The sequence below is a fragment of the Ursus americanus genome, chromosome X, assembly GCF_024610735.1.
Source record: "Ursus americanus isolate L20-20 chromosome X, mUrsAme1.1.p, whole genome shotgun sequence".
Classification (NCBI taxonomy): Eukaryota; Metazoa; Chordata; class Mammalia; order Carnivora; family Ursidae; genus Ursus; species Ursus americanus.
Window position 1 is genome coordinate 103,668,073 of NC_142164.1, and position 18,740 is coordinate 103,686,812.

At 37.5% G+C, this 18,740-nt stretch overlaps 1 protein-coding gene across 2 annotated transcripts; it reads right to left on the reverse strand.

Annotated features, from left to right (window-relative positions):
• Nucleotides 1-998: 998 nt before the first annotated feature.
• PRDX4 (peroxiredoxin 4) lies at nucleotides 999-18,531 on the reverse strand. 2 transcript variants are annotated; one of them, XM_045805010.2, is made up of 8 exons: nucleotides 18,198-18,531; nucleotides 14,558-14,675; nucleotides 11,581-11,697; nucleotides 9,440-9,562; nucleotides 7,092-7,222; nucleotides 6,064-6,098; nucleotides 1,949-1,995; nucleotides 999-1,111 (listed from the first exon to the last, which is right to left on the reverse strand). In XM_045805010.2, exons 1-8 carry the CDS (start codon nucleotides 18,439-18,441, stop codon nucleotides 1,108-1,110), a joined length of 819 nt encoding a protein of 272 aa, XP_045660966.1. In that variant the 5' UTR covers nucleotides 18,442-18,531; the 3' UTR covers nucleotides 999-1,107. The 2 variants fall into 2 exon arrangements, with proteins under 2 accessions (XP_045660966.1, XP_045660965.1); XM_045805009.2 differs by lacking the exon at nucleotides 1,949-1,995.
• Nucleotides 18,532-18,740: the final 209 nt, after the last annotated feature.

Genomic DNA, 18,740 nt, shown 5'->3' on the forward strand with positions numbered 1-18,740 from the left:
AGGTTTCCTGTAGCTGCACCCCAGTCAGGCCCAGGGCCTACCGTCTCCAGCAGGGCACGGGACTCTCCTTTCTGAACACTACTTTTCCTGTCTTCAGTAAATGGCTACATTAGATCATTTTTAGGATATAATTTTGGATCTGTGGACTTTCAGAAGTAAGCTGTTTAAAGGGGTAGTTTATAAAAGACATTGAGAAGGAGTGCATTTAATGCTATTTTTTTCATAGGCTATTTACATTATCCAGTTAATATGAAAGTGGTGACTCAGGATGTATTGTCTTTATTTTTAGGTACCCCCCCAAATTACTACAGTATCAGCACCTGCCTCAGTAATCAAATAGTAAGCTCCTTGAGAGCAGAAATTTGTCTTTGGTTACTTGATAAATGCCAGGTATTTAAGAGTAGATGATCAAAAGTTGCTGAACACTGAATGAAACATTAATGACTAGCTTTTTGGAACAGACCTGAACATAACTGTCTTCCTTGTAAACATACCTAAATTGAACTGGAGGCTAGAAAACTATTAATGGAATGGAATGGAAATTATTAATCAAGAAGATACAGCCTGGGGAGCCTGGGTGGCTCAGTCGGTAAATGTCTGCCTCTTGGTTTTGGCTCAGGTCGTGATCACGGGGCCATGGGATTGAGCCCCACATCAGGCTCCGTCCTCAGCATGGAGTCCGCTTGAGACTATCCACCCCCCTCCCCCGCTCTCTTTCTCTTTCTCAAATAGATAAATCTTAAAAAAAAAATGAAGAACTCAAAGAGTTGCTTTGAGGATTAAATGAAATAATGTACCTAATCTAACACAATGCTTGGCACATGACATGTATTACATAAATATTAGTTACTCTTGTTACTAGTTTGATTCAATCTGACATTTCTTACTTTGGGAAGATAGAGAGTAACTGCCTATCTTTTGGCGTCAGTGTTTAACTTGAACTCTAAATACTTTAGGGAGTTTTATATTCTTCAAGAAATTACTTCTATCACACAATATGGTACTAAAACGGTGAACTTTATTGAGAACATTCAAGCATTGTAACCTGAGGAAGTATTTTTCAGTTGAGTTTATCGAAATACTTCAGTTTTCCAGCTGGATCTGGAATTATCTGTTAAAAAAAAAGCAAATTATTATTTAAAAAATGTTAATTTTTATTAAAGTATAATTGACATACAATATCCTACTAGTTTCAGGTGTACATCATAGATATTTTTATACATTATGAAATGATCCCTATAATAGGTCTAGTTCTCATCTGTCATCAAAATTATTATGATATTGACAATAGTCCTTATGCTATACTTTTAATCTCTGTGATTGATTTATTTTAGAACTGGAAGTTTGTACTTCTTAATCCCCCTTCATCTATTTTGCCCTTTCCCAACCCACCTCCCCTCTGGCAACCCCCAGTTTGTTTTTTATATTTAATACTGTTTGGTTTTTAGTTCATTTGTCTTGTTTTTTAGAATCCACATATAAGTGAAATCATATGGTATTTATCCTTCTCTACTTATTTCACTTATCATAGTATCCACTAGGACCATCCATGTTGCTACAAATGGAAAGAGTTCATTCATTTTTATGGCTGAGTAATATTCCATTGTGTATATGCACCACATTTTCTTTATCCGTTCATCTCTTCATGGACACTTGGGTTGCCTTCATATCTTGGCTATTATAAATAATGCTGCACTGAACATAGGGGTGCACATATCTCTTCAAATTGATGTTTGCAAAGTATTTATTTTAAAAGCCAAAATACATCGGTAGTAGTCAGATATTAGTTGCCCTTCTCTTGACTAAAGAAGATAAAGATGACTTTTGTGTCCCAAATTATATATATAGGAAAAACTGGATTTGTCCTACCTACTAATCTCACCTATCCCAAAAGGCAAATCTGTTAATAAATTAACATCTGTACTCAAGCATCCCAGAATTTACTTACAGCTCTTCTCTTGGCCACCAGGCTTTCATGACATCTTCAGGTTTGATCTAATTAAGTCAAACACATTAAGAGAGCATGGCTACAGATGTTAATGTATTTTTAAAGTTATCTGCTGATGAAATGTTGGTATGCCACAATAACCTGAAAGGCGGCAGTGTGTTCAAATGGATTTTTAATTTTTATTTATTAAAAAATACTTGACATACAAGATTTTGTTAGTTTTAGGTGTACATCATAGTGATTCAGTATTTATGTACATTATGAAATGTCACCACAATAAGTCCAGTCACCCACTGTCACCATACACAGTTGTTATAATATTATTGACTACATTCCCTGTGCTGTACTTTTTATCCCCATGACTTATTCATTTTATAACTGGAAGATTGTACCTCTTAAATCCCTTCATGTATTTTGTCTACTGCCCTACCCCCAACCCCTTTGGCAGCCATCAGTTCTCTGAGAGTCTATTTCTGTTTTGTTTTGTGTTTATATATATATATAAATATATGGTGTTTATATAAATATATGATGTTTATATAAATATATGATATCATATGGTATTTGTCTTTCTCTGACTTATCTCACTTAGCATGATACTCTCTGGGTCTATCCATGTTTCCACAGATGGTAAGATTTAATTCTTTTTATGGCTAAGTAGTAGTCCACTATATACTACATTTTCTTTATCCATTAAATGGATTTTTTTGGAGGTCCAGAATGCAACCTTTTAATCTCAAACTGCAGGGGTGCCTGGGTGGCACAGCGGTTAAGCGTCTGCCTTCGGCTCAGGGCGTGATCCTGGCGTTATGGGATCGAGCCCCACATCAGGCTCCTCCGTTGGGAGCCTGCTTCTTCCTCTCCCACTCCCCCTGCTTGTGTTCCCTCTCTCGCTGGCTGTCTCTATCTCTGTCGAATAAATAAATAAAATCTTTAAAAAAAAAAAATAATCTCAAACTGCAAAATAAAAAAATACTCAAATACAAGAAGTAGTATGTTCAACAACTATTTAGTGAATGAACAAATACCAAAACAAAAACCATGCTCCCTCCTTAACAGGATCACAGCCTTAGAACCCTACTATAGTTTTTTGAAATTTCTAATATGATTTGACCTCATATTGATATTATTTGATAGTTATAGGTAAAGTACATCTGTCCCTACATATAAAAAGTAACCTACTGTAATCAGTTTATGATAGTTCTATATGCATTTTCTTCAGAATTTTTCTTCAGCATATAATAAATATTACATAATTTTTCAGGTATCACTTCAAGGAGTATTCCATCTTTGCCAATTTATAATCTCTTTGCATTGAAATTCAATTTGCAAATACTTATGGAATAATATGGCACTGTGTGCCAACAGTGTGCTGGGCAGTGGGGGGTACCAGGATAACTACACTCAAGTCCCTGTCTTTGAGAAAAAGATGTGCATGTACACAAGTTTTCAACGCAATGCATAATATGATCGTGTATGATGCAGGCTGTGCCTGAATGGAGGCTGAGATGGCATCAAGGAAGGCCTCAGAGTGGAGGTGGCATTTAAGTTGGTCTTGAAAGATGAGTAGAATTTAGGAAAGGGGGAAGATATTCCAGGTTAAAGAACCGAGCAAAGGCATAAAGGTGTGAAAAAGCAGGGCTTATTTCAGGGAAAAGTGAGGCATGGGACTTGGTGGGAACACAGTGTGTGTGCGTGTGTGAATTGTAGGGAAGATGACCTGGGAGAAGCTGGTAGATAACAATCAGTGCAAAGGCTTGAAAGCTGTGCCAAGTATCTGGATTTTGTCACGTGAGTACTGGACGGCTGCTAAAAGGTCCTGGTTTGGAGAGTAATATGCGCTAAAGAGGAGAGAAGCTGAGGTCAGGGCAACAAATCAGGCCTGTGCAATATACAGGAGAGAAGTGAGGCAGATCTGTTTTGAAACTCCTCCAAACTAGTTGCTGCCCTCACCACAGTCACCAAAGACTTCACATTTCCATTACTTCACTATATTCCCATTCTCCATGCCACATGACACTGGTGTCCCTACTCCCTCGCTCTGTCCCTGCTTCACAGGCCCTCCTGACGTTTCTTGAACACACTAAGCTGATTCCTGGCCTCAGGATCTTGCCCTTGCTTTTCTTTCTGTACTGCTCTATGCTTGACTTGCTCCCTCTCTTCAGTCACGTTTCAACTTAAATGTCATCTTAGAAGTCTTTCCTGAGCTTAATCCCCCACCCCAGGCACTATCCCACCAAATCTCATCAACCTGTTTCTAAAAGCATTTGCCACAATCTAAAATTAGAATGTAACTCTGAGGGTACGGACCTTGGCTGTGGTATTCACTAATAAATACCATCTGCCTATCGTAATAGTTTGACTAGTTGCCATATAGCAGGTGGTCAAGAAACGTCTGTTGAAAGAAAGCCCATAGAAACAGAGTAGAATTGTGGTTGTCAGGGACTGGGGGTGGGGGAAATGGGGAGATGCCAGTCAAAGGGTACAAGCCTTCAGTTTTAAGATGCGAAAGTTCTGAGGATGTCATGTACAGCACAGTGACTATAGTTAATACTGTTTTGTGTATTTGAAATTTGCTAAAAGAGTAGATCTTAAGTGTTCTCACTGCACACAAAAGAGTGTAACCATGTGAGGTGATAGATTTGTTAATTAATCAGATTGTGGTAATCATTTCACAATGTATACATATGTCAAATTTTCACACTGTATAGTTTAAATATCTACAATTCTGTTTATCTATTTATACCTCAATAAAGCTGAGAACAAAAAAAGGAATGCCCAAACACAGTATGTGATTAGATATGTGAATTTTTTGGTGGGAGAATCATGGTTTTTATCAGATTCTCAAAGGGGCTTGTGGCCTTTCCAAAAGCGAATCTAGTGGATAGTCAACATGTTTTCTGAAATGTGAACAGCTCATCCTGTACCTAGTCTGTACCTCGTGCAAGCTCTTGCTGATCTCTCAGTACAAGCATGTGATTGATGGTGAGCTTACTCATCACTCACTGTTGGGTTTTGCTACGGCTCCTGGGGAACATGCCCCCTACTACTTCAAAGACCCCTCCAGAGATGCCTTCGAAGGCTTCTCAGGCGATGCCTGCAGCTTCTGATTCCTATTTCTATCTGGAAGCCTCAGTCAATAATTGTAAGCTAACCTAATGACTCATGTATAATTTAAAGTACCTAGTGCTCAAAGTACCTTTAATGCCTACCTTCATACCTATCTTTGAGATCCATCAGGTCTATGTAGAGGTAAATAAATTTGTACTGTAACCTTAACTTTGACTCACAAAGGCAAAGCTGTTTTGCAAACTCATCAAAAACTGGTTCAAAATCAGTGAAATGTTACTTTACCGTCCCCAATCTGTTAGGTTACAGAGTGAATTTCTACCTCTCATTGTCTATGATTAATGGTACTTTTGTTGATTTGCTAAAGAAGAAAGTCTTAGGAATCTGTATTTTTCTTTTATCCTAAATAATTTCTTCCTCCAATGCTCTAGTATTTGTCAATTTCCTAACTCCAGTTTGTATAGAACTGTTGATTTTTGGAAGATAAACATGTTATTTAAAAAAGGTTCAAGCAAGTTTCCAAATTGTATTTTGGCCAGAGACTACTTCAGGGATTGCCTATAAATTATACAGCCTCCCTAAATGAAAGGATATACCTATTTCAGTCTTCCTTCAAATGATAAGGAGAGACTCATTAGCTTCAATGTTAATTAAGCCAGATTTTCTCAAAAGTTTATTATATACAGAAAGGTTTTGCTTTTGACTATTTTCTTGGCCCACAATATAGGAAGAAATTCCATACATGATCCCTAAGACTTTATTCTATCAGGTCTCCACTGTTCCCTTTGGGTTTTTTTTTTTTTGGTGCTATATTTTTGTGGATAGTTGGCTTTAAAATTCACAGCATTAAGTCTCATATTCTGCTTTCTCCAGTTTCAGCTACTCTCTCTACGGTCCAAAGAATGCCTGTGCTCTTATGATTTCTGTCTAGTAATGTTTACTTCATTTATAAAATCAAGATAGTTCTATTACAAAGGAAGATTATTCTAAGATTGGCAGTTTTTGGCCCCAGCTATCCCGTTGACAGAAAAATCAGTTTGACTTACTGTTTCACTACCAGGTTTCCAACCAGCAGGACAAACTGAAAGGAACAAAAATTGGCAAAAAGACAGTTTAAAAACAGATTTCAGTTCTCTTCAGCAACTCTTGGTTTTTCTTTTTCCAAAATGAAACTTTTGAAAAGAGCCTATAGCGATGAGAACACTTCTAGGCTGCCGACCACTTGACTACTGTTTGCCTGCCTGCTCGCACCAAAAATTCCAGCCATGGAGTTTATCAGCAGCAGCTAATCTATGTCCATTTTTGCCAATTATGTCTAGTTACATTTACAATATAAGAAACCAAGTTGAGTGTGCCCCTAATAAAGTGGGAAGGTTTGGGAATCTGGTGAACCGACAAGTCGGGGCATGGCAAAATCTCTGAATTTACATAAACTTCCAGTATAAGCTTATCTTCTGTTTTCTGCAGTACTGTGTACTAATGCCACAGTTTGCTGTTTGTCAAATAAGAGTTCAAATTACTAGGAAAGTGGCATTTCCCCTTTATTTAGAATGCACCCTTACTCAGGCACCGAGTTACACTTTTGAAAGGAATATATAATGTATGTTCTATTTTAGCAAAATCTGACCTTTTCCACTTAGCTACTGCAAGAACTTGGAGGGAAATGATGAACTGATGGATTACTAGTGTGATACCAAACAGCTTTGAGGAAAAAAGCCAAGTCAAATAATGTAAACATGCACACCCCCCCCCGCGTGACTAAATATTGCCAGACTGGCACATTTTAAGCTTACAGAAACATAATTTGAAAAATTATAGTAGCAGAAACTTTTCTCTGCGGACTGTGCAAATAATATTTTTGCATCTTATTCTGTAAGTAGAATATATTAGTGACATTTTGTTAAAAGCACTTTAAGTAATAACTGGATCTGCTAAGATCAGGTAATAATTTGAAAATAATTAGAGGACTTTGGAACCATCCAAATTACTTTTTGACTAAGAAACCAAATTAATCATGCTATCATCTGTCAAATGAAAAAATCAAAAGGCTAAGATGCTTAGAAGGAAAGGGTACCTTCTCCATGTTTGTCAGTGTACTGGAATGCTTGAACCAAACGCAGTGTCTCATCCACTGATCTACCGACAGGAAGGTCATTCAGAGTAATCTGCCTTAGGATTCCTTTGTCATCAATAATGAAGAGACCCCTGTAAAATACAAGAGTGGTAGAGGTGAGGTCATTTCATCTCCATTAAGACAAATATTAGTTAATCTGATCCCTGTGCCGTCCACACAGAAAGATGTTCTGCAGAACCAACAACACACTACATGCCTGCTTGACTGGGACACACACACGCAAATACATCCCCCTCCTCATACCCATGCTTATCTGCTGTATAATTTGGGATTATCATTGTCAAATGGTAGCTTTAAAGTTTTGTTTTTGTCTATACAATGTATTGTTGTATTTCTATTTAAATCTTCATGAGTACTAGGTTTGGGATTTTAATGCACTGTTAATGAAATGATGAATTTATATAGCAAAGTCTTCCTCTGGGTAAAGGAGTGATCCATCTTTCTTACCACTGGCTGTTTAGAACATCTTTGCATTTCCTTTTTCAGAGGTGGAAAAGACAAAGTCTCCAATACAAGCGAAGTTACCTTTCCCTCTAAATGTGTGTATGTGTGATTCACTTTTTTGGCCTAGGGAATAATGGAGTAGTTTAACTTAAAAGACCCGCTAGTGAGATGGAATGGCATTGCGAGAGTTAAAGCAGACCAGAGGAAAACAAAAATTTCCAAAAGACTTTACTGTCTATTTCAGTCAATATGGATTTCAACCCAAAACTTGGTTTAGAAAAAGACCTCAGGTACTAGGGCTAATTGCTTACATACATGTATTATAAATAATAATGAGATCTATTTTCAACAGAAATACATGGAATTATTTATCTATTATATGAAATTTTATTTTATAATCATATTAAACATTACTAAAATGTTCCTGCTTATCCTACAGTATATTTTTTTAATGAGCACCATGATGTCTGAACTAACCAGAGCTCACTCTCCTTGGACTACATCAATTTGGCAAAACTCAGGCAAAACTGTTAACTGTTATTCATATGGGTGTTCTTTCATGTAGCTACTTTTACAGTAGAAAACGGTTGTCAATGGTGATGAAGTCTGTTCTGAAGTAAGTGAGCCTAATATGAAATTTTGAACTTACTTTGGTAACATATATCATACCAACACACACCACACAAAAACAAATCTGCCTTGGGTGCCTGGGTGGCTCAGTCGGTTAAGCAGCTGACTCTTGATTTCAGCTCAGGTCATGATCTCGGGGTTACTTGGTTTTACTTGGTTAATGTTCAAATAATTCCAAATTTTAAAATAGCTTCAGTCTTTATAGTGGCATATTTACTCTTTGAGAATTAACTTAGTCATAAACTCTATGAAAGGAGAAAACATTAAAGACTTGGCAAATACAAAAGAAGAAACTATTGGTAGTGACACATGATACAATACGAATGAACCTTGAAAACATTATGCTAAGTGAAAGAGGCTGGTCATAAAAAAGCACATACTGTAGCATTCCATGTACATGAAATGTCCAGAATAGGCAACCAGAGAGACATAAAGTAGGTAAGTGGTTGCCCAGGGCCAGGGGAGGGGGATTGGGGGAACGGGAGAGTAACTGCTAATGGGTATGGGGTTTCTTTTTAGAGTAATGAAAATGTTCTAAAATTGATTGTGGTGATGGTTGCACAACTCTCTGGTTATACTAGAAGCTACTGAATTGTATGCTTTAAATGGGTGAGTTGTATGTGAGTTCTATGTCAAGTTGTTATTAAAAAACAGGATTATAAAATACTGGCACCTTCACATAAAACATTTTTAAAAAGAAACTATTAGCACTGCAAAGCAAATTGACAATAAAATTACAACTCTTTTAAGCTAAAGTTGTCCTTTTATCAAAGACTTCTAGTGGTACCTCCTTAATTTGTCCCACTCCCCAAGGCACAAGTTTGCTAAATACTAGGATACTTATATTTAGAAAAACCATTACTGGAGTCATTTTAGAAAAGAGGAGAAAGAAATAGGCAAGGAGTTTGGGTACCTGGGTTCAAGTGTGGGCTCTGCTATTAACTGATTATGTAACTTTGGCTAAATTCATGGAGTTCTATGAATCTGTTTATCTGTAAAATGATAGGGTTGGTCAAAGACCTCTAAATTTTCCAGCTTTAACAGACTAGGATACTCACATGATTTAAGTAGGGCACTCACCAACTATTTAAACTCTATTTTTGCAAATAGAGCAAATAATTCTTCTTGATCAAACCTTGTAACTTCTAACTTCATTTCAGGGAGGATTACAAATATATTTGGATTTGTCATAATATAAAACCACTGAAAGGTACCTAAGAGTATGGCCTGAGTCCTCCAGGTATACGCCATAGTCCTTGGAGATTTGATGTGTCAGATCTGAAAGAAGTGGAATCCTTATTGGCCCGAGTCCTCCTTGTCTGCGAGGGGTATTAATCCTTTAACAAACAAAACATTTACCACTCAGATTGAAGTAAATGTATGTATCCAAACAGCACTGTTTGTCTCCATCACACATGTACGAATGAACACACAACATACACATTCTTTCTCTAACAAAAACAGGCTAATATACATTCTATTTTTTGCCTTTACTCTGGACTTAATATACTCATTTCCTTTAAACAATAAATATGGAGATACATATCACATTTTTAAAGTATTGACATACACGGTATTTATTTTACCAATCTTTATTGCTAGACATTTAAATTATTTCCATTTTTCTTTTGCTTTTATCAACACTGCTGGAAACATCTATGTATTGTCAACTTTGCACACTTATTTGATTAATTCCTAGAAGATGAATTGATGGATCAAAGGTTATACACTGTCATAACAATAACCTCAGAATTGTGATCACAAGACAAAGCCTCGAGAGAGAGAGAGAATACAAATGGATGATATTTTAATATTCTGAGACAAAGGAATGCAAAGTCCACTTGAAGCAGGGAAGGAAGTTAGTTACAATCTCAGACATATCAGTCTTCAGATTTAAGCATTCTTTTACTTGAAACCAGGGAATGTGGGTGTCCCAGTGGGAGGGCACTGACAGAGCAGCTAGCAAACGGAAATACTGCTCCAGATGTCTGCAGCCCCAGTTCTGACATCCAAGTGGAAATCTCTGGTTGATATGAAACCTATCCAGCTCAGAATCCTTGAGAAGCCAATCCCAAATTATTTGGGCGGATATAACTTTTTCCTTAGTGGATTTATGTTGTAATCCTACAAAGATTTAGAATTACTATGGAAGTGATGAAGCAAGTTAAAACCATCATTTTCACTTTGTGATTCCAATTTAAATGTATAATGTGAAATTTTATTCAGTTTTTAAATAGTAAAGAAACATTTTTAAAGGACTTAAGGCATACCATATTTGTCTATTAGATTTGCAAGAATTACTTAAGTTCTTGGAAGTTTTATCTGAAAATTGAGATACTTAAAGGAAATCAAATAAATATACAACTGCATTTAAGAATACTTGAGAGAATTACTTAAGAGAATAAAAATTAAATTGTAGCTCATGCAGTTAAAATTTTAGTTATACAAATGTCTATATATAATTGGATAAAAAGTTGTTTTGAATTTGTTACTTTAATGAAATGAATATTAACTTTTAAAATGAAGATAATTGTAAACCATCTTTATTGTGCATAAAATCTTGTGCACAGAATTGTGGGCATGAAAAATTCACATCAACACACACACTTCAGATTTTGAAATATACTGCCTAACTGCTCTCCAGAAATGCTCAACCAGCTGTATGTGTGAGAGGACCATTTCTTCACACCTCTGTCACCACTGGATGAAATTTTTCACTATTTGAAATCTTGGTCACTCAGGGAAAAAAAGGCATCTCTTGTCATTTTAATTTGCACTTCTTTAAAATTAATCAGGTAAAACATCTTTTCATGTTTAATGAGTTAAAAAACGTATTTAGAAATTAAGAAAATCAATGCTTCTTGAAAAATACTTATAAAAGCTATGTTGAGTTTGACTTAATACTAGACAACTATGTAACAGAGAAATGGAATTTTAAAGAATTTTCCCCCTCCAGATCAAGGCTACCGAATTTATCATAATAAAGTAATCGTGCAACTCAATGGTGTTTGCTATAGATATAATGTCTTTTGCACTGAGCTTTTTTTCCAGTTTGGAAATGTCCTATAAAATCCTTGAGCATTTTTACCGTAACTTCATTGAACTGGTAGCTCTGAGATATCTCTATTCCCAAACTGTCTGATAGCTATATTCCATGGCGCCAGGCTGGCTCAGTCGGTACAGCATGCAAGTCTTAATCTCAGGGTCATGAGTTCAAGCCCCACGCTGGGTGTGAAGCCTACTTAAAATAAAATTCAAAAAACCCCCTATATTGCTATCACATTGAGAGTTGTCTGCCTATAATTGAAAAGTAAATGCATTCTTTTTCCTACAAATCTAAGAGTAAGATACTGACCAGGCCAAGTGGGTAAACTGTGAATCAACAGAGCATGCTACCACTTCAGCGTTTATAGACCTGAATTCTTCAATCCTATCACCAAAGGCGATGATTTCAGTTGGACACACGAAAGTGCTGTAAGTTTAAAAAAAATTTTCAGTATTCTCAAAATATGCATATACTTAAAGTTTCAAATGACTTAGTTTTTACAAACATCTTTAGTATATAAAAATGCATATTAAGAACAATTTTACATATGAACATTGTCACAATGCAGTTATCTAAAAGATTATTTGATCAAATATCATTTAATTAAAAATGTTATATTACAGAGTTCCCAATTACATCTCAATAAATGTTATTTTTATAACTTAATGGATCCGTGGTCAACCAATGTTCCTTTCTCTGTTATGGCAGCACCTCGTCCTATTTCATTAGCTTTTATTTAACAGTGCTTTATATTTATATAGTGCTTTACAGCTTTCAAAGGATCTATACAAATTTTCCATCATTCCACTATTTTTTTATATTCCTATTCCACCCCTATGAGATACATGCAGTGATCTTTATTTCAGAGATGAGAAAATGCTCTTCCATCCCTCTCCCTTTCTTGATAAGGTCCTCTTCTACCTTGTCTCCCAGTCCTGTTGTCAGAAGAGCATGTTTAGAGAATATTACCTTAGGGTAGTATTTTCCGAACCACGGTAGGGACTCCTTAAGCTAGTTTATGGAATTCTAAACTAACACTTTAAACAAGTGGAATAGAAAATACAAGAATACTTTATATACAAGAAGGGTAAGTCATGAAACATATACATACATACACATGCATATCTATGGGTGTGTGTGTTCAGGAGTGATACTAAAAATATTGAAGAACCTTAACTCAAAGTTGGCTTTAGCTCTGGAGGTTTCTGAAAGGGACCAGGTGGGAGGGGCAACTTGGGGAGGAGGTTGGGAAAGTGGCTATTTACCATTTGGTATAGAAGTGTTTCAGGATTTTAATGAGCACGGCTGTACTCATGCTTACAGACTGAATGTAACCCTGTGTGTGTATGTAAGTATACTGGGTGGCAATGAAAAATGGATTTTGTATTGTGTACAGGTCATGGTCAAGAAAGTCAGAACACAGACTTAGGGGACAAATTCCTACTGCAGCCCAATACAGGCTTTTCAAAGGTTTCGGTTGTTCAAATGTAGAACTGCCACGTGCAGGCAGACAGTTCTAATCTAGATTATATCCCGGGAAACCGGGGCTATGTTATGTATTTTTAATATTTTCCCAAAGGTAGGAATGGTCAGCCCCTGCCTGCCTTCCCATTATTCCAACAAATGCTACCTAGAGACATATTTATCCAACTTCTTAGTGAAGACAGAGAAAAAGTTCTGGCAGAAAACTAAAGGGTTACGTTTTTGACTTTCCTACTTGCAGACTGTGGCATATGCCTCAGAATTTTTCCTTTCTAACCAGGCCCAATCTGGCATCACATGGAAACAGAAAGAAGTGATCTTAGCTTCTTGCCCCAGGAGGCCACTGGTGACATCATGCTTTAGATATGTCTTATTCATTATGGAGTTTTAAGTAACACTGGGAGAAACAGGATATTTGCTGCTATATTAGACTAATTTCAAGACTTACGTTTAGCATCCTATATATTCAACAGATGTGTTAACTTTTTGGTTTTATAATAACATGAATTTAGAAGGCATATCATTTTTATATATTAAAATTTGTACTCCTGGTTTCTATTAGAAATTAAGTTATATCATACATTTTAGCTAGTCAGGCCACAGTACAAGTTGACTAAAAAGAAGGAAGTTCTCACTAATTTAAAAGATTATGTATTATCCACATTGGTTTAGTCTCAATGAGTTGTGCACAGAACTCAATGACTTGGTTTAGTCTCAATGAACTAATTTTTCTAAGGATTTTTCCTGCTTGGATTAGAGTAGGGGGTCAGCAAACTTTAGTCCACAGGCCAAATCCAGCCTATCTTATTTTTTTGTAAATAAACTTTCAATAGAAAACAATACTCATTCATTTGTGTATAGTCTATGGCTGTTTTGTGCTACATTGGCAAAGTTGAGTAGTTGCAATAGAGATCACAAGGCAAAAAATATTTACTATGTGGCCCTGTACAGAAGTTTGCTGACCTCTGGCCTAGAGACAATCTATAGAGATGAGTTTAAGTATATCCTCCCTGCCAGTTTAAGGTTTTATTTACACAGTTCTAGGTTAGTCCTAATGGAAAAAAGACCATAATATACAGTGGCAAAGACAGAAGAAACTTCTTTTTTATAACCTAAAAATATATTCAAATAGAAAAAAAGATAAAAGTCAGGATAAGACTCTTTTTGTTACCTTTTCACTTTCATGGAATTTGAAAAGCACTCCAGATAAAACTATATCCTTGATAAGAGTAAAGCTGCAAGAGTATTTATTTGAGTCAACTTTTTATCTAAACTGCTCACTGTCAGAGTTAAAGAGAAAATTCCCCCAATAACCATAATTTATATTAATAGGCATTATTTCTTAAGCATATGCAGTATTTTCAGGAAAATGATCAAACCACAAGAAAGCAATAGATGCAGCAAAGAATAAAAATGATAAAAACATAGTTAAATGGCATCATCATTGTAAAGGGCTAATTTTCTAGTTAATAGAGATACATTAAACAAATTTGTGCCATAAGTCTTACTATTAAATGCTTTCTAAAATATCCATTTTATTGCCTTAGTAGGTATAGCTTAATATAATTGTAGCTTTCCTTTCTTTGACGATTACATTATAACACAATCATGTAGATTTAAGTATGAAGTATTGGGGTCAATGGGTTTTGGTTCTGAAATACATGGTGGATGTTACCTTCTTGAAAAAATTCATCTCAGCTTACCTTTTAAGAACGAAGAGCTAACTAAAATAATTCGTACTAGGTGTTCTGGAATAATGATTGATAATGACTGATGTTTTATGACCGGTACATGTATTACTTACAAATCAAGTGGGTAGAAGAAAAAAACCAGGTATTTCCCACGATAATCGGTCAACTTGAGCTCCTTGAATTCTCCATTTATCACAGCTGTTCCTTCCCAATAAGGCGCTGGCTTGGAAACTAAGAAAGAGAAATATATGATGTTCTACAACACTGAGAAAATTGGTGGGATGACAGAAAGACATCTTTAGGAAATCACTAAAAATTAAGGATTCTAAACCTTTGGATCTCTTTAGCAGTCTGGTGAAATTATGGACTTTTTCTACGGATAGTGTTATTGAAAGCATAAAACAAAATATATAAAATTACAAAGGAAGCCAAGTATGGTGAAATGTATTTATCAAAATAATAGAAAACAAACGTGATATAGTAATACATATACCCTTTTTATTAACACTTTCAAACTGCAAGATCTATGGGGCACCTGGGTTGCTGAGTTGAGCAGCCGACTGTTGACTATTGATGTCGGCGCAGGTCATGATCTCTGGGCTTGAGGGAGAGAGATGGAGCACTGGGTGGAGGCCCCCCCCCTCATACTTCACCCTCAGCACGGAGTCTGCTTGTCTCCCTGACCCTTCTTTGGCTCACTGGGCAAGCACGTGAGCGTGTGTGCGCTCTATCTCAAATAAATAAATAAAAATTTTAAAACTGCAAGATCTAGCAGTGGTCTAATAACTGTCCAAGACAGTGATGAGTGTAAATTTTGTTGCAGAATACCTGCAATTATGTGGCATAAAAATATCTGTGATTCTCTTGGCAACAGGTACAAGTACGTACTGTTGAACCTAGTGTGATTTGTTGCTGATGTTCATAATGGAAGGAAGTTCTAAATTTCAGTTGTAGGTTAGTGAAAACAAAGACTTTGTTTTTCTATGCATGCTCACAGACCCCCTACATTCCATCCCTGCACTAAACCCTACTGGATACTTCACTATACCCCTCCAAGTTAATCAACTTCCTATAGTTCAAATAATTAGATTTTCCTTTTTCTAATGGCAGTCTTCTAGATGTACTCATTTAAATGTTTGTCCAGTTTCTCACATACACACAGAAGACCTGCTGTCACACTCAAGGAGTAGGAAATCTGCAAATGTCAGGTGAGAAGTTTAAAATCCCAGACCACGGGATTATTTTCCCAGAGGGCTCTGAAAGAGGAGACCCCCTTGAACGGGTTTCAAGTGACCTGATGGAAACTGAATGGCTGATGCTGCTCTCTTGTAAGGGCATGCTGTAATTCCAGCCAACACACTTTCATAACGTACCTTGATCTTCTCTTAACACGTTCACATGGCACTTAAACTTTCAGAATCATTACATACATTGAAGTCAATACTTGATTTCAAGTTTGACTAAGGTTCCTAGAAAGTAAGGCTTAAAATAGCTAGAATTTTTGATCACTCCGAAAATAAAGACAAACTTAAGATGAATTTCTCTATGAAGTTAATATATAACGCATGATTATTTATCTTGAGCGAGCAGCCTACCTCAGATAAATATCCTGATCTAACTAGGTAAAGGCCATGAGTGAGAACTGGATAGAAGGGAACTGAAGTGTGAGGTATAATTGTAATGATGTTACAATGATACTCCTTAATGATTTTAGCATGTAGGGAAAATCAAATCTGAAAAATAATTTTTTTTTAAATTGTGATTTTGGAAATTTGGAGTTTTTGACTTAAGAACTGCAGTGTTCTAACAGTTTTTTGATGGAGTCTTTAGGGTTTTCCATATATAGTATCATGTCATCTGCAACTAGTGGAAGTGTTGTTCAAAGAAAAAAACTCACCCATTTATAAGGCAAAAAGACTGCAACTACTTTATTAAGAACTATAAATGGAATTCCCAAAGCAACCCTTTGCATCTGCTAAAAAAATAACAATTGTCCCAGATAGAAACAGCAGAGTTAACAAAGATTCTGGCAAATGCAGAGCAGTAAAGAATGTTTAAATCCCTTCTTCCCATATCTGCCCCCCATCAATTTAACTACTGTTAACATTTTGATGACTTTCCTTCCATTCTTTTTTAAACACACAAATTTGGATCATGTTGCACCCATTTTTAAAAAGGGAACAGTAATGAGAACTGAATAATATATGGAACTGTTAAATCGCTGTATTGTACACCTGAAACTAATATAACACTGTATGTTAACTACATTGGAATTAAAATTGATAAAGGAGGGGAAGAGTAAATCATGAAGTTTTTCATGTTACTAGAATTCATTTAAAATTTAATGGCTCTGTAATATTCCATTTTATGAATAAAAGTCCTCGTATCTTTAATTCTAGATAAGTCTACATGTGATACAGAAATGTAGCAGATATCTAAATTTTGAAAAGGTTTGCTGGTAAAGGGAAATCTATTATTATTTTTTTGCTTTCACGAGCAGACTTGGATGGGATTTGTTTCTTATGGGAAATTTATGTGATGCCAGTAAAAACTGGCTGCCATATTTCAAAATATCTTCCCAAGCCAAGTAAAAGCAACGGGACTTGGAAATATTCTGATTTTAAAAGTGCAAGACTGTCTCTTTAAAAACAAAAATCCCAAAGTAACTCCCAGTTAACTTTCAGTAGGAAAGAACTGCAAATGTGTAAGGAGGCACAACAGTTTTTCTCATTTATCTCTCCCACTCCATCCTAAGTTGTAACAACATCCCCTGTAACACTGGGGATTCATAATTGTGAAACACTACTTTTGTTACTGAATACAGGCATGGAACATGCTGTAACTGAACCAAATATGTAACTACAGAATGCCAAATGATCCTTAGGAAAAGCTACAGATAATCTTCATCCTTTAGCCCCTGGCCACTTCTTTTTGGCCAATCTTAATATCCAGATGCAGTAGGCCACAACTTTCTCAGTATCCAGTCTGACGTGTCCTTCCTGAAAGTGGCCATTAGCTGTGTACACTGGACAGAAATGCAAATAACCGAAAGCCAAATTGGCAGGACACAAATTTGCCACAAGGTTTATCATCAACCCAAATGCATTACTTCCAACCACTTCCCCCCCCCCATTTTCCTACAAGGAGGCTCCCAAGTACACCCTGTAACAAGTTCTTCATTTTTGAGAAACAAAAAGAATACCCATTAAGTATACAGGTTTTGGGGAAGGTGGCTTTTACTAGTCTTTTTAAGATGCAACAACAAAAAAGAACAGAAAAACCAAAGGTTTGCCGTCCTGAGCATTTTGGTTAGCCACTTTTCTGTTTAATTCAACTTTCTGTGAACCATGATTTAACTTTTCAATGTATTCTTCCCTGAAATAGTATTTGAAAATAGATGGGATGTGCTGCAGGCACTTTTTGATGTTTGAGGAAGTGTTTCAGTTTGCACAACATCCTGATGCCTTCAAACTCGAGGCCAGGGCCACCCTCTTTCCCTCATCTGCGGCTTTGGGGTAACCACTACTTCTTCCAAAATCTGATTCGTAGAACCCATCCCTTTCTTCACAGCTGGAACCCCTCTCCATCCCCCTACCCCCACCTCCCAGGCAGGCCAGCCCAGGGACCTAAGGCCGCCCAAAGGGGTGCCGCCCCAGCCAGGCCCCCAGGTACTAGCAGGCTACACGTGTCTCCGGCCCTCTCCACCTCCCGCCTCCCTCTGCCACCCCCACCTCTTGGCGGGGCACCACCTACTCTTGGCCTTGCTGAGGTGCAGGGAGTGGTCGGCGACCGAAATGCGGGACGCCTCCCCTGGGTAGACTTGTCCACCCGCGTAGAAGTGGCACTCCTCTTCGCGGGTTCGGGGCCTCTCTTCTGCCTCCCAGCCTCGCAGAGCTCCGGCTGGCAGCAAGAAGAGCAGCAGCGGCAGCAGCAGCAGCCTTCGGCTCCGGCCACAGGCCGGAGACGTCGCAGCTAGCGGCTGCAGCGGCGCCTCCATGACCACGCGAGTGCAAACACACGTCCCTTGGCGCGAGCGCGACTTCTCCCGCCGTCAGGGAGCTACAACCGCGCGCCCGATGCCCGCGTGAGCAGGGGCGCGGCCTCGCGAGACCTGCTCCGCCTCCACCCCGCCCCGGCCCCCCCCTTGTTCCCTGCTCCCCCCGCCTCCCCCCGCCACGTGGGCTGCAGCCCCGCCTGCTCGCCCCCAGCCGGAGTTTGCGCCTGCGCCCTAAGCGGGCCAGGGCGGGGTAGTTCAGTCCAACTCTCTGAAAGGAAGCTGCCGACCCCTGGCGTCTC

What these genes read in the sequence shown, in the direction of transcription:
- PRDX4 (XM_045805009.2), bottom strand. Translation starts at nt 18,441, where the DNA reads ATGGAGGCGCCGCTGCAGCCGCTAGCTGCGACGTCTCCGGCCTGTGGC. An exon ending in CACTGACAAACATGGAGAAG is followed by an intron (nt 6,099 to 7,091) that starts GTACCCTTTCCT and finishes TGTTCCTTTCAG; the next exon opens with TTTGTCCTGCTGGTTGGAAA. An exon ending in GGAAACCTGGTAGTGAAACA is followed by an intron (nt 1,112 to 6,063) that starts GTAAGTCAAACT and finishes TTTTTTTAACAG; the next exon opens with ATAATTCCAGATCCAGCTGG.